This window comes from Neolamprologus brichardi, chromosome 4, assembly GCF_056152115.1.
Source record: "Neolamprologus brichardi isolate AB-2024 chromosome 4, ASM5615211v1, whole genome shotgun sequence".
Taxonomy (NCBI): Eukaryota; Metazoa; Chordata; class Actinopteri; order Cichliformes; family Cichlidae; genus Neolamprologus; species Neolamprologus brichardi.
The window spans coordinates 20,335,394-20,348,063 of NC_142107.1; the positions used below are offsets into that span (position 1 = coordinate 20,335,394).

At 40.2% G+C, this 12,670-nt stretch overlaps 1 protein-coding gene across 1 annotated transcript; it reads left to right on the plus strand.

Annotated features, from left to right (window-relative positions):
- The first annotated feature begins 2,412 nt into the window (after window positions 1-2,412).
- Window positions 2,413-8,819, plus strand: gfap (glial fibrillary acidic protein). The gene is made up of 9 exons (XM_006803019.3): window positions 2,413-2,985; window positions 4,636-4,696; window positions 4,795-4,890; window positions 4,990-5,151; window positions 5,311-5,436; window positions 6,059-6,279; window positions 6,362-6,405; window positions 6,617-6,699; window positions 7,135-8,819. The coding sequence occupies exons 1-9, from the start codon at window positions 2,465-2,467 to the stop codon at window positions 7,174-7,176; spliced, it is 1,356 nt and encodes a 451-aa protein (XP_006803082.2). The 5' UTR covers window positions 2,413-2,464; the 3' UTR covers window positions 7,177-8,819.
- The last annotated feature ends 3,851 nt before the right edge of the window (window positions 8,820-12,670 follow it).

Sequence of the window (12,670 nt, forward strand, 5' to 3'; positions counted from 1 at the left end):
CCCTAAACCTTTAGTACTTTTGTGTCTTTTTCAGTTCTGTTTTTAATAACATTATTGTCATGCCAAAATACTCTGTTCTTGACATGATGGATATATTATTGCAGAAGGAAATGGGCACTTGGTCAAAATCTCATTTCCATAAATCACATCTTCTTCAAAAAGATCAGCTGAGGTGGTCTGAGGTAGCCAGCTCTGTGGTTGTCAAGGTAATGGATGATAATGGTTTTGCAATGCAGACTGTTAGTCCTCAGAGTTCAGATTAAAAGGCTTTACTCACCAACTCCCTTCCTCCCCACATCTCACCACCTGACCCCACTCATCTCTGCCATCCATCTGTCTTTGGAACCAGCAAGACATCTAATAACCAGACACAGTGAACATCTCCAAGTCTTAACTGTTTCATTGGGAAGTGTTTTTCTTCTTTCTATTGAAAGGCAATAGATGTCTATCTATCTATCTATCTATCTATCTATCTATCTATCTATCTATCTATCTATCTATCTATCTATCTATCTATCTATCTATCTATCTGTCTGTCTGTCTGTCTGTCTGTCTGTCTGTCTATCTATTAAAAGCTCCTGCTCTGAGATGAAGTGTTATAGATTAATATTTAATGGCATATATAATGAAAACCCTGGGTCTTAAATAATCAGGTGCCATCTCATCTTTATAGTACCATAAGGTACTATTAAGGTACTATAAGGTAAGATACCTTATTGTACCATATCACAATATTAGAGCACTTCACTGTAGCACTGCAGGCTTGCTTGTTGTTCCTAGAGTATTTAAAAGTAGAATGGGAGGGACAGCCTTCAGTTTTCAGGCCCCTCTTCTGTGGAACCAGCTTCCAGTTTGGATTCGGGAAACAGACACTATCTCTACTTTTAAGATTAGGCTTAAAACTTTCCTTTTTGCTAAAGCATGTAGTTAGGGCTGAATCAGGTGACCCTGAATCCTCCCTTAGTTATGCTGCAATAGGTGTAGGCTGCTGGGGGATTCCCATGATGCATTATTTCTCCTTCAGTCACCTTTCTCACTCACTATGTGTTAATAGTAGTGCTGTCAGCTTTAATCTCGTTAAAATGACGTTAACGCCATAACTGCATTAACGCGGCAAATCTCCGTTAGCGAGTTAGTGCGGATTACCCCGTATGTGGGAGTGCATTAACAAGCTAACCGCCGTGCAGCCCCACGCACAGGGTGAGCTGCGCTAACTTGCTAATGGAGATTTGTCGCGTTAATGCGGTTTTGGCGTTAAGGTCATTTTAACGAGATTAACGCTGACAGCACTAGCTAATAAACCTCTCTGCATTGAATCACACTTGTTATTAATCTCTGGCTCTCGTCCACAGCATGTCTTTTATCCTGTCTTTCTTCTCTCTTCCCAACCGGTCGCAGCAGATGGCCCCGCCCCTCCCTGAGTCTGGTTCTGCTGGAGGTTTCTTCCTGTTAAAAGGGAGTTTTTCCTTCCCACTGTCGCCCAAGTGCTTGCTCATAGGGTGTCATATGATTGTTGGGTTTTTCTCTGTATGTATTATTGTAGGATCTACCTTACAATAGAAAGCGCCTTGAGGCAACTGTTGTTGTGATTTGGTGCTGTATAAATAAAATTGAATTTAAACTGAATTGAATATACTTAGTTGAAAATGTATTTTCTCCAATCTGGGTAATATGAACTTTTTCATCGTACTTTAATTTTCATTACTGATTAAGCACATTTTATAATAAATATTCCCATTACGGATGAGTTCATGAACAATGTTACGCCCTTTGTTATATAACTGCTGCCCTAAACTGTGATTGAAAGAGCAGTGACAACAGCTCTTAGATTCTCTCCACACAACTGACCCTGTGAAATCATTTGACCCCAGTCTCAAATGATTTCACAGGCTTTTGTTGTGCAAACTTCCAATACACTCAACAATGTTTTTAATATACTAATCTTTCTTTGCATCTGTACCTGCTCCACCTGCCAATCTGAAGTTATTTTCTGATTAGAGAGCGAAGATCTCTCCCCACCACCCTTTTGTTTGATCAAACTGTGTTTCTGTTTTTGTGAGAGCGCATGTGTGGTCAGCTTGAATTGGTGGCCAGACCCTGTCACACAAATTCCTTTTCATTCAGCTCAAAAAGAAAGAAAGAGAGGAAGACAAAAAAGGGTGAAAGTAAGAGTGAGAGAGAGAGAGTGAGTTAGAGGCTGGGGAGAAGGGAGGAGAAAGGGGGAGAGGGAGAAAGCCAAGAGACATTTGTAGTTGAGTGGACGAGCACAGACAATCCCTGGCACACAGCTTTTTGAGTGTCATGTAAACCACCCCTTCGCTCTCCCTTTTTGTCCCATTCACTGCCTGCCACCCTCCCTTCTCTCTGCCCCACCCTGTGGTCTCTCTGCTTTGGTCTTGGGGGGGTTGGTTGCCCGGCTGTATAAAAGCCCTGTTTGTGCCCAGAACGAGCTCCATTCCCCAACATGGAGAGTCAGAGAATCCAGTCCTCGTACAGGAAGCGTTTTGGGCCCCAGAGCTCGAGCAGCTCTGGAGTCAGAATTGGTGGCCTTTCTTCTAGCCGCCTCTCCTGGCATGGCACCCCTCGCAATGTCACCCACTCCAGTCCTGTGTCGCGGATCTCCCTGGGCTCAAGCAGCACAGCCCTGCTGCTGGGGAGCCCTGTTGACCGGCTGGACTTCTCAGCTGACTCTCTGTTGAAGGCCCAGTACAAGGAAACACGAACTAACGAGAAGATGGAGATGATGGGCCTGAATGATCGCTTTGCCAGTTACATAGAGAAGGTGCGCCTGCTGGAGCAGCAGAATAAGGTGCTGGTGGCAGAGCTGAACCAGCTGAAGGGGAAGGAGCCAAGCCGACTGGGAGACATCTACCAGGAGGAGCTCAGGGAGCTACGACGACAAGTGGATGGTCTCACCAACAACAAGGCTCGACTGGAGGTCGAGAGGGATAACCTGGCTGCAGATCTGGCTGTACTTAAGCAGAAGTAGGTAGCTGGGCAGGACTTCTGTGGGTGGAGGATCATGTAGATGTGATGTATGATCACACAGTAGTACCACCCATTTGTATCTCTTGTAGAGATTGCATATGTATGTACAAGAGTGATGAAAGAAACTCCTTTTGCTTTCTTTTTACTTGAATGCACTCTAAAAATAAAAGTCTTGATTTTTGTGATATCATTGGCATTTTGTATTATGTTTAGGGTTACAAGCTAAAATCTAAATGAATAAACAGGGAGGAGTAGGAATAAACCCCTATGTGCTTCCATTACTCAAATATTATAGATTTTTTAGAGTTATGTACTGAATTTCTATTTCATATTTCATATTTCAGTTAGTGTGCAGATGTTTTGGAGCCTTTTTTATGTTAAACCTTTCCATGTTCTTGATTAAAGCATAGTAGAACCTGAAACACACCAAAAATATATTTGGACTGCAAAAAAACCCCCCACAAAGTGTGTTTTCTAGACAAATGCTTTTGGTTAGCTGGTCTTTGATTGGAAAACACATTCAGCTGGAGTAGATTTTATGTATTTTGGCACAAAATAAGACAAACTCTTTTCTTAGTTTTCTTTTATAATTGCCAGTTCATTTATATGCAGATTTCAGACCCGCTGGAATGCAGCCCACTGTGCTCTGCCCCAGCTTTACTACTGGATCCCTCTTTACAAACTTAATCCTCGCTGAACCCCTTGTCCCCATTGAGTGAGTGTGAAGGAATGAGGGAAACACAATGGTAGCCCAACACAAAGGGAACGGCCAGCCGGGCAGATGTTCGCTAGTCCCCTGTTACTCCAAAATACTGATTCACTGCCATTGCATATGCACCTTTTTTTTAAAAAAATTAGATGCATATGTGGCATGAATCTATAAGTTAATCTTGTGAATGAGTGACTTGAAGCCTCTAAAGGTTCAAAAGGTCTCTCTCACACTATATTTTCCGATTACCACGCAGCTGCTGGTCCTCTAAAAGAATGCAGCATGAATAGTGATGATTCTGGTCAGAGGTCACTTTTGTGATTCATGCTGCTCTTCTTGAAGCCCTCTATTCAGCAATCGCTCCATGAAGCCATACAGATGCTTAGAGTTCCATGTCACTGTGTGCATGGCAGATGGATTGTAGGGTGGTGCCTATCTGTGCACGAGGCTGCGCGTACGTGCGTCCTTTTTATGTCTGTGTGTGTGTCTGCTCCATCCCGTGGGAAAGGCCTCTGGCTGCTAGATTGGAGTGAATGTGTAATGATGCGTAAGCTGCCCTTTCAGCTGAGCCCCGCACATCCCCAGCAGCATGGGGAGCAGCGATAAAGCTGATATCACAAATCTAATCGATGTGCTTAAATATATGTTTTTAGCACTTGCAGATGATACTCTGTTAGACATAAATGAGAAACTGTAAAAAAAAAATTGAAATCCTTCCACGCTTGTTTCCTTTTTGCTGAGATGTGAAGGAGTTGACAAAAAAGCATACTCATGCACAACAAGTTAACTCAAAATAAATGGCGTGTTTATGATTTTTTGTCTATAAAAGTATTTTGCAGAACAAAAACTGGAAAGACTGGATGTTCTATTAACCTACAAAAAACAAATTTGAGTACTTTTTTTAAAATTTGGTGATTTTTCTCCTTTGTGTGACTTAGACTGCAAGATGAAATCGGGCTCCGACAGGATGCAGAAAATAATCTAAATGGCTTCAGACAGGTAATTCTGTTCCCTGAAATCATCAACTAAATAATTTAGACATTCAGTATGACTGACTATCCAACTTCATCTCTCTGTGTGCTTCATTTCTTGCATAGGATGTGGATGAGGCATCTTTAAATCGTGTCCAGCTGGAGAGGAAGATTGATGCACTGCAGGACGAGATAAACTTCTTGAAGAAAATCCATGAGGAGGTAAGAATACAACTGAAGGAATGGAAGTCACGGAGGAGAAATATTAAGGCACCAATAATTGCCACTAACCGCAATCAAATCTGGACTTCCTCCTTGCAGGAACTGCGTGAGTTACAGGAGCAGATCATGGCCCAGCAGGTCCATGTTGATCTTGATGTGTCTAAACCAGACCTGACGGCTGCTCTCAGAGACATTAGGGTCCAATATGAAAACATGGCAAGTTCGAATATGCAGGAGACTGAGGAATGGTATCGATCCAAGGTGAGAAGAAATAGCTGTCTGACATAAAACACATATTGTATATGTGTGACAATTCTTTTTGTATTTCCTGTGAAAATTTAAAATAAATGCACAAAGATAACAGCTAATAAGCTAATGCACACACCACATACGAACGAGCTGTTTCACCTTTGTACACAGTTTGCTGACCTGACAGATGCAGCCAATAGAAATGCAGAAGCCCTCCGCCAGGCCAAGCAGGAAGCCAACGAATATCGTCGTCAGATCCAAGTGGTCACCTGTGACCTGGAGGCTCTTCGTGGCACAGTAAGTACACCAGATCCCGCAGATTACACAGACACTTTGAGTTCACAAATTACACTGCAGTCAGATGGCCTTTTGGCAAACACACACTTTTTTGTTGTCTATAAAATAGCCTGTTTAAACTGTAATGAAACAACAAGTGTGGAGCTGAATCACTGACTTCCCAATTTTAATTTGAGATAACATTTTCTTTCCCTTTCCCACCTACTTCTGGATCATCGGGAAGCAACTCAGAAACTTGTGGATAGTCTGGTCTTGAATTGAGATTGAAGAACAATCAGTTTTCTCTTCTTTGTCTTCTACCTGAACTCAAAGTAGCCTAATAAATCTTTTGTTTTGTTAATCCTGCATCTGTACAGTACTACCAATATTAGTGGTATGAAAAAAGCAGTTCATGTAGACCAGAAACAGCAGTGGTAGATGCTGTAGAAGTAGTAAATGCAAAAGTTGTATTAGCAGGATCAGCAACAGTAGAGACAGATCGTAGTAATGGTGTAAAATTTTGCGTCAACAAGTTATCTAGGAAGAACATTAAACAAAATCTTACTTATCTACATTAAATCCTGGTGTACAGAATTTGCTCTTTCACTCCATTTATTCTATGGTCTTCTCTCTTCTATTTAAGAATGAGTCACTGGAACGCCAGCTCCGGGAAATGGAGGAGCGCTGTGCCATGGAAACAGCCGGATACCAGGATACAGTGAGCCGACTGGAGGAGGAAATCCAGGCCCTGAAAGAGGAGATGGCAAGGCACCTGCAGGAGTACCAGGATCTCCTCAATGTCAAACTGGCTCTGGATATTGAGATTGCCACATACAGGAAGCTCCTGGAGGGAGAGGAGAGCAGGTGAGTTAGAGCTTGTCTGGTCAGATTTAACTATAAATCATAGTATGTGATACTGATTTTTTTTTTGTCTCTTTTCTTCCAGGATCACGATTCCAGTTCAAAGCTTTTCCAACATGCAGTTTAGAGGTCAGTTTAAATTTTGAATCCTTTTTTCTTCCCTTGACTGATTAAATTGTTTTTGCTGTAGAATACCAGCAGTTAAACTAGACAGTATTTATTGGTTAAAAAGAGATTAATCCTGTACCTGTACTCTAAACCAAATGTGAACAGAGGATAGTGTTTCAGCAGGTTTGGTCAGAGCTAATATCCTCTCACTCTCCCTGTGTTTTCCCCTTAGAAACTAACTTGGACACTAAAACTCCTGAGGCCCATGTGAAGAGAAGCATCCTGGTTCGAACTGTGGAGACCAGGGATGGGGAGGTATGTGGATGAACACAAAGAGCAACACACAGACATAGCATACCTCACTCTCCTCACCACGAATTTATTCATTTAACTTTAATTTATCTTTTTAATCTGCACACATTTCTCATTTTCCATGGCATGTCAGTGGTCTGCAGCATATGTTCTAGGAGTCATAAGGACAGAACTTGGCAAACTAACTATATTCTGCTACTGTAACCAACCAGCCACTTAGTAAACCGAGTGAATTAGTGCTTGTATAAGTCTTTCACACTGCTTCAGGACGATTGCACCTCTAACCCATTCCCTCTGGAGGGCAATGTTGAACTCTTCTGCAGATTTTCACAGATTCACTGTGGCTCAGTACACCTGATGCCTTGTGCAACTGATACTAAAGACCCATGAGAGATTTGTTCTTTTTGTTATTTTTAACTGAATTCTTCCCTTTTTCAGATCATTAAGGAATCAACCACTGAACACAAAGATCTTCCTTAAAGTTTCAAGACCAGCTCATCCATATTTCCTTAGTTACTACCTGGGGATTCTGAATGTGCATTATTGGATATTACTACCATTTTTATTTGTTTGTCTCCAGACACAAAAGCTACCCCATCAAATTCACTGCATCCCTCTCTTTTCCCTCCTCCATCACCGGCTTCTTTTTATTGCAACCACAATATAACCACCGATTGTACTTAGTCTCCCTTGTCAGAATTTCTCCTGAAAGATATCTCGGTGTGGCTTTGTGTACAGCTCCACCATAAACCTGAAGTGTTTGCAGCCCAGTCACCTTACACCACCTTTAGATTTTTTCCAATAAAAACTAAGTAAGCTGTTTTAATTTTAACTTGAGCTGACAGGACAGATTTTTAGCATTGATTCTGATTAAATGACACAGAAGAGAATCATAGTGATTATGTTTAGCATGTAGCATGGTGGAGATTGATGTGCATGTGAAATGTGGCAAGTGAAATAAAGGAGGGAGTTGCAGATGCAGACACTTTAAATGGATTTAGGCAAGTAATGGCAGATATGTGTGTGTACTGCAGCTTTTGTCAGAGCATGTGAGTCTGAATTGTTGTTTTTTTCTTTTAACCCTTCGTTTGGTTTTATTTTGATTTTTCACTCCCTTTGTTCTAGTCTATACTTGTGTATTACTTGTTGAATGTAAAGTATAGCACACATGCATAGGTAGATACATACAATGACTGCCCAAACAAAGCTATCTCTGCTGCTCTGTGTACTTAAATCTGCACAACCAGATGGAAGTACAAATAAATGTGCAGATACAGGTCGTGAGGGAGTAACTATGGCGACTTCTAGAGCGTTCATTCGCTCTATAAAAAGTGTAAGAGCTTGTCAGCATCAACATTTGTGTGGGGCCTCTAAAATGCCCTCCATCACTGTCCTTTCACTCCTCTGTCTCTTCTTTAGCATCCTCTGCCTCTTGAACACAACCTGATAAGGGCAGAGTTTTTTGACACCAGGATGCGTCATGACATGCCCACTTATCCAGTAGCGATAACAGGAAAAGACAGGCAAGTTTACAGGTGTGGGTACTGACACGGCTTTTGCCCTGCAGCCTCCACCAAGTGTCAGCCAGCTCCTGTATTTTAGGCTGATAGCAGAGGAAGACACAGAGACCATGCGGTTGTTATAATAACCTCACATATAAACTGTGCTGCAGTTCTGACTTTTCCTTTTTTTTCTTTTTGAATGGGAGGAATTTAGATTTTTTTTAACTGCTGGAAGCATAGATGGACATCACAGTTCAAACGCTGTAATCCAAGCCCCAACTTTTGTTGAATACCCCACAGACTGAAGCAGTGTTGACAGGACCTGCCACTAATGAGAGTGGTGCTACGCCAAAGCCGGCTGTGTCTGTACTTGTCGCCAAGGACACCATGTGTTCATGCCTAGCACCCTTTACACTGGAACTCTCACCCCCATCCCTCAGCCACTTCTCCCTTTTCCTCTAATAACACTTAGCAACTTATTTTGTTTTACTGAATGTCAAATAGAAGTTTTTGCTCCTTTGCTCTTTAGAAACCTCTGCAGGTGTGAATATAACATTAGTTTTGACCAGTGCTATGAGCTGTGATGTCATGTTAACAAAAATAAAACAATTTGTTTGCTGATCCCTCTTGTTTTTTTATAAAAAGTCTGTCCTAACAGTGTTTTCATGTTCTTTTGCCTCTCATACAAGCCTGACACATTCATACAGTATATCAGCTCTCATCACTTTCAGCTGTGTTATATATCCTGACAAGAGGGCTGACAGCAGCGGACAGATATTATTCATTGTAACTGATTGTTTCTGCCCTTCAAGCAGGCTGTACCGCTGAGCAGATGGGTTCACTTCAAGTTATGTCATGGCCCTGTGTGAGTTTCACTGTATGTATGGGCCTAGATATCATTTGTGGCCAAATATAGTATGGCTTGAGATGCATATAAACATTTCTACTGGACTGATAAACACATGATCTCAAAAAGTGAGTTTCCTACATTGTCAGAGGAGTCCTTATACGTCATTCGGGCTACAATTTGAGTTTGAGTTTTTAAAGGATAGATATTTGGTTTTTTAAAATTATTTTTTGGCTTTTGACTTTTATTTGCAGACAGGAAAGAAAGCAGGGGGAAACGCATAGCAAAGGGCCACAGACTCGACACTAGGCCACTCCATGTCTCAAACTACTCGTCAGGTGTTAAAATATAAACTTTTTTGCTCCTGAAATTATTCCTCTTATTGATACTGGCCACTAGTCACTAATTTAATTTAAAGTTTTAATGAAAGTTTAAAGATTTTTTTTAGGGATTATTTTTTGCGCATATTCACTGTTTTTGATTTTTGAAGACTTTGGTCAATTTTAAAGATACAAAACTATATAAACTTCAGATTTTTACTTTTTTATTTTTTATTTTTTATCTATTTATTTATTCATTGCACCGTATGGGGGCCGTTTAATTTTTTATCACTTTTTCTTTTTTAATCTCCAAACTGTCATGGAAGGATTTATTTTAGTAAGCAAAGCATGTTTTGATGTACCAACAATGGGAATAAGAGTACTGTTGTAAGACAATTTAAAAACAAAAAACAAAAAAAGCTTTGATTTACTCTTTTTAAGGAGTTGTAACAGCCTCTGAATCTGATCTGTTAACCAACAGTTACTGAAATGGGTCAAGCTTGAGCTGCACTCCAGTCGGTGTTTTTAGTTATAGAGTTCAAACTATACTTCGAACTTAAAGGATTTTATTTGCCTTAAATAAGGATTAACAAAAGCAGCTAAAAGGCTGAAAAGACCAAGTAATAAAAGACTTTAAATGTGATTCATTTGCTCTCCCTACTCTTGTTTGTCTTATGGTTTTGTCTGTCAAATTTATCAAGAAGTAAACTGTCTCGAAATGGTGAAAAATACTTTAAAAAAAACATGTATAAGTATGATCTGTTAAAACAAACATTTGAGTAAATGAAATAAATGCAATGTTTTTCAATACCTAACATGGTAAATTCAAAAAAGCTGACTGGTTTCACAGTTTTCCTCCTAAATTTAGAAAAACGTCACACCCTGCCTCACTGGCATTAGTGGTGAGTTCTTTTTATTTTCTTACCAGGTGAGTGGAACATGTGTATTTACTCTATAATGCCCTTTGTATCATATTTGATACGTGAATTTCTGAGACCTCTATCTCATCAACAAGATCAATACTTGCCATCATTTTAAAATGTTATGGACAAAACTCTTGTTTTTTGTCTAAAATTAACATTGTTGTTAACAAGAAGTTGCCAAAAAAGCCCAATGTTTCAAATGCAATACAAAAAATATATAATAAATATATAATTAAAATATATCATACACAACATGATACAGCAAAAGAAAAATTGTGGATTTTGCTATAAAGGTTAATAAACATCAATCAGAATTTTCTGGCTATTTTTTTATGGGTTGGGTCTTACAGGGTTAAAGTATGATCCAGTAACTGTCCATAAGCACAGCATGTGTCTGTTTTGTCCAGCTTTTATCAGAAGAATGAAGGTTCTCAGGTCTTAACTGAAGACAACCCTGAGCTGAAGGAATTCCAAGCAGATAAAACTCTCAGGCAGTTGGCCCTGTTTCCCATCTAGTGCTTTTCCACAAGGTTGGGAAGGTACAAAGGGTTACAGAGACGTGCATTTTTCAGGCTTATCTTTTTACGGTGGATGTGAGGTAGCAACAGCTGTCATGCATGCATATGTTATGTACAGAAGTCACAAATGCACACAGTGCCAACACCTTTTTTGAACTATGTAAATCCAAATATCAAGAGAAAAAAGAAACCTCTGAAATTGATTATTTTCACCAGGAAATTCTATGTTTCTCTAATAAATTCTGCAGAGATACTCAACTGAAAGAAGCCGACTAAATCTTGCAGGTGAATTACAGAGAGGATTTATCGACACCATTTAGACAAACAATTTGGATTAGCTTGTTCTAGCATCTCAGTTGTTAGGATTTGCTGCAAAATATGGTTCGAGTCACACGGACGACAGCAGAGACTCTCACAGCGGCCGTTTTTTTTTGCCCAACAACAGGTGATTCGAAATGATAGAATTACGGCCACGGGAGATACTGTCATGAAAATTTTAAAGTGTGTATCTGAGATCAAAATGAAGGTTGAGTTCAAAGGCTTGTCTGATCCCGCCCACAAACACTAAGTAAAGGGCACCTTTACTAGAGGAGGCAGATGGTGCCTTACTTTACACTCCTGTCCCACATGTCTGTTAATTTGTAACTTAACCCACTTTTGTATCACTGGCATACCAGCTGGTATTATCTAGACATTTAAAGCTCAAACAACAAATCAAATTATTATGAAAACACATTTAAAAAAATAATACTTGGATGTTCCAGAAGATATTCAGGAAAGTTAGATATTACACAAGCACCTAGATGCAAAACTAAACCAAAACTTTTCACCTAATTTTACATATTCCTAATTGGGGGGTTTTTAAGACAAAAATAAGACAATCAAATCACACTGGAGTGGTGATAATACATGTTCATTAACTTCTCATAGAGGAAATAATCAGGGTGATGGCGAATCAGGGCAAATTTGCATGCATAGCCGAGAGTTCCAGTCAAAGCTCTTTGTCTTTCGTTGCCCTCTTTAGTGCACATTCCTGTGTGAGAGCCCTTTGGTGGCTCTCACACCACAGGGTCATGTCTGCTCCTTGGTTAATTTTAGCCCTCATTTCATCAAGGCCGTTGAGACGAAACACAGAGCCGCTACCTCAACCCGTCTAGTGAAAGGTGAACCGTCTGATCTCCTAACACCTTTTTCTGTCTAGGTTTCAGTGAACACGTGTCTTTGGACAAAGTGGAAGGATGACTTCTTAAACACATTTGTCTGCTGGCAGCTCAAAGGGTCATGAGTGGCTTCCTGGTGGGTTTCTGTCACATTGTTTGAGTTTTTTCATGGTGAAGATTAGAATAACATATTTACATAGACTCTGAAGGTTCAAAAACCATTTAGAGATATTGTAAGTGACCGTATTTTTACTAGTGGTGGACAAAACACAGAAAAATTTGCAATAAAAAGAGGAAGGGCCATTAAATATAACTCAGCTCGGTTCAGCCTGCTTTGTCTGTGAAACTCTTTTGTGGTTTTTTCCAAACAGAATGTGCACAGTGTGTGAGTTTGAAAAAGGCAGCTGCAGCCTGCAGGTGACCTTTAACTAGGTACACAATAGAAAGTCTGGCCAGGATGTCTGCTCTGTCTCGGAAGACACTGCCAGTGCCAGGTAATCGTGTCCTTGCTGCTCCAATTTGAAGTTAAGGATAGGATTGAGGCCTTTGAGTTAAAAGACTAAAGCCCAGGCATGAACTGACAATATGAAAGCTAAACCCCATCTAGCTTTTGATTTAGTCAAACTTGAAGTTTTCATTTTTGCAACTCAGATCGAGTCACACTGTTTGAGTCTGCATCCTCACGTCTGGCTGTGGCACAATAA